Genomic DNA, 677 nt, shown 5'->3' with positions numbered 1-677 from the left:
ATGCTCCTTCACGGTGCTTCTGACGGCTTCCTTTGCAGAGCCTTGCTGACTACTCTTACAGGGGCCGCGAGAGATTGGTATTCTCGTTTAAAATCGAACTCCATTGATACTTTTGAAGAATTCGGAGAAGACCTAGTTCGACACTTCATGAGCAGCCGAAGACCGCGAAAGACTGCGGCCTCGTTGATGGCCATGAGACAAGGAGACGATGAACCTCTAAAGGCGTTCGTGGGCCGATTCAACAGGGAGGCTCTCCAAGTCCAAAACCTAGAACCCTCGGCCACCACAAATGCAATCCTCGCAGGGGCCAAATCCAATGAATTCCGACGAGCTGTAACCCGCAGAAATCCGCTCTTCCTAGCTGATCTCATGGCTGGCGTAGAGGAGTATATCTCCGTCGAGGAAACACTGGCCGCCCTAAACTCAAACCAGAGGAGAGCCTAAGAAGAAGAGAAAAATCCTACGAAGCAGCGTAGGGACGACAAACTGCCGAGGAAAGAACGAAGCCCTCAGAGAAGAGAAGAGAATTACATGCCTCTTAACACCTCAAGAACCCTCATACTAGTACCAATCAAAGAAGAGGACTTCCTCATATGGCCGGTGAAAATGTTGTCAAAAGGAAACAAGAGAGACGAAACAAAATATTGTCGATATCACAAAGACCATGGGCACGACAC

At 49.2% G+C, this 677-nt stretch overlaps 1 protein-coding gene across 1 annotated transcript; it reads left to right on the top strand.

Annotated features, from left to right (window-relative positions):
• Positions 1-444, top strand: LOC143891721 (uncharacterized). Its single transcript, XM_077396257.1, has one exon. The coding sequence runs from the start codon at positions 1-3 to the stop codon at positions 442-444; it is 444 nt and encodes a 147-aa protein (XP_077252372.1).
• Positions 445-677: the final 233 nt, after the last annotated feature.

Source organism: Tasmannia lanceolata, unplaced genomic scaffold (assembly GCF_043159265.1).
Source record: "Tasmannia lanceolata isolate RefF3 unplaced genomic scaffold, GAP_Taslan_0.1 ptg000015l, whole genome shotgun sequence".
Classification (NCBI taxonomy): domain Eukaryota; kingdom Viridiplantae; phylum Streptophyta; class Magnoliopsida; order Canellales; family Winteraceae; genus Tasmannia; species Tasmannia lanceolata.
This window is presented reverse-complemented; position numbering and strand designations above follow the sequence as displayed.

What these genes read in the sequence shown, in the direction of transcription:
- LOC143891721 (XM_077396257.1), top strand. Translation starts at nt 1, where the DNA reads ATGCTCCTTCACGGTGCTTCTGACGGCTTCCTTTGCAGAGCCTTGCTG.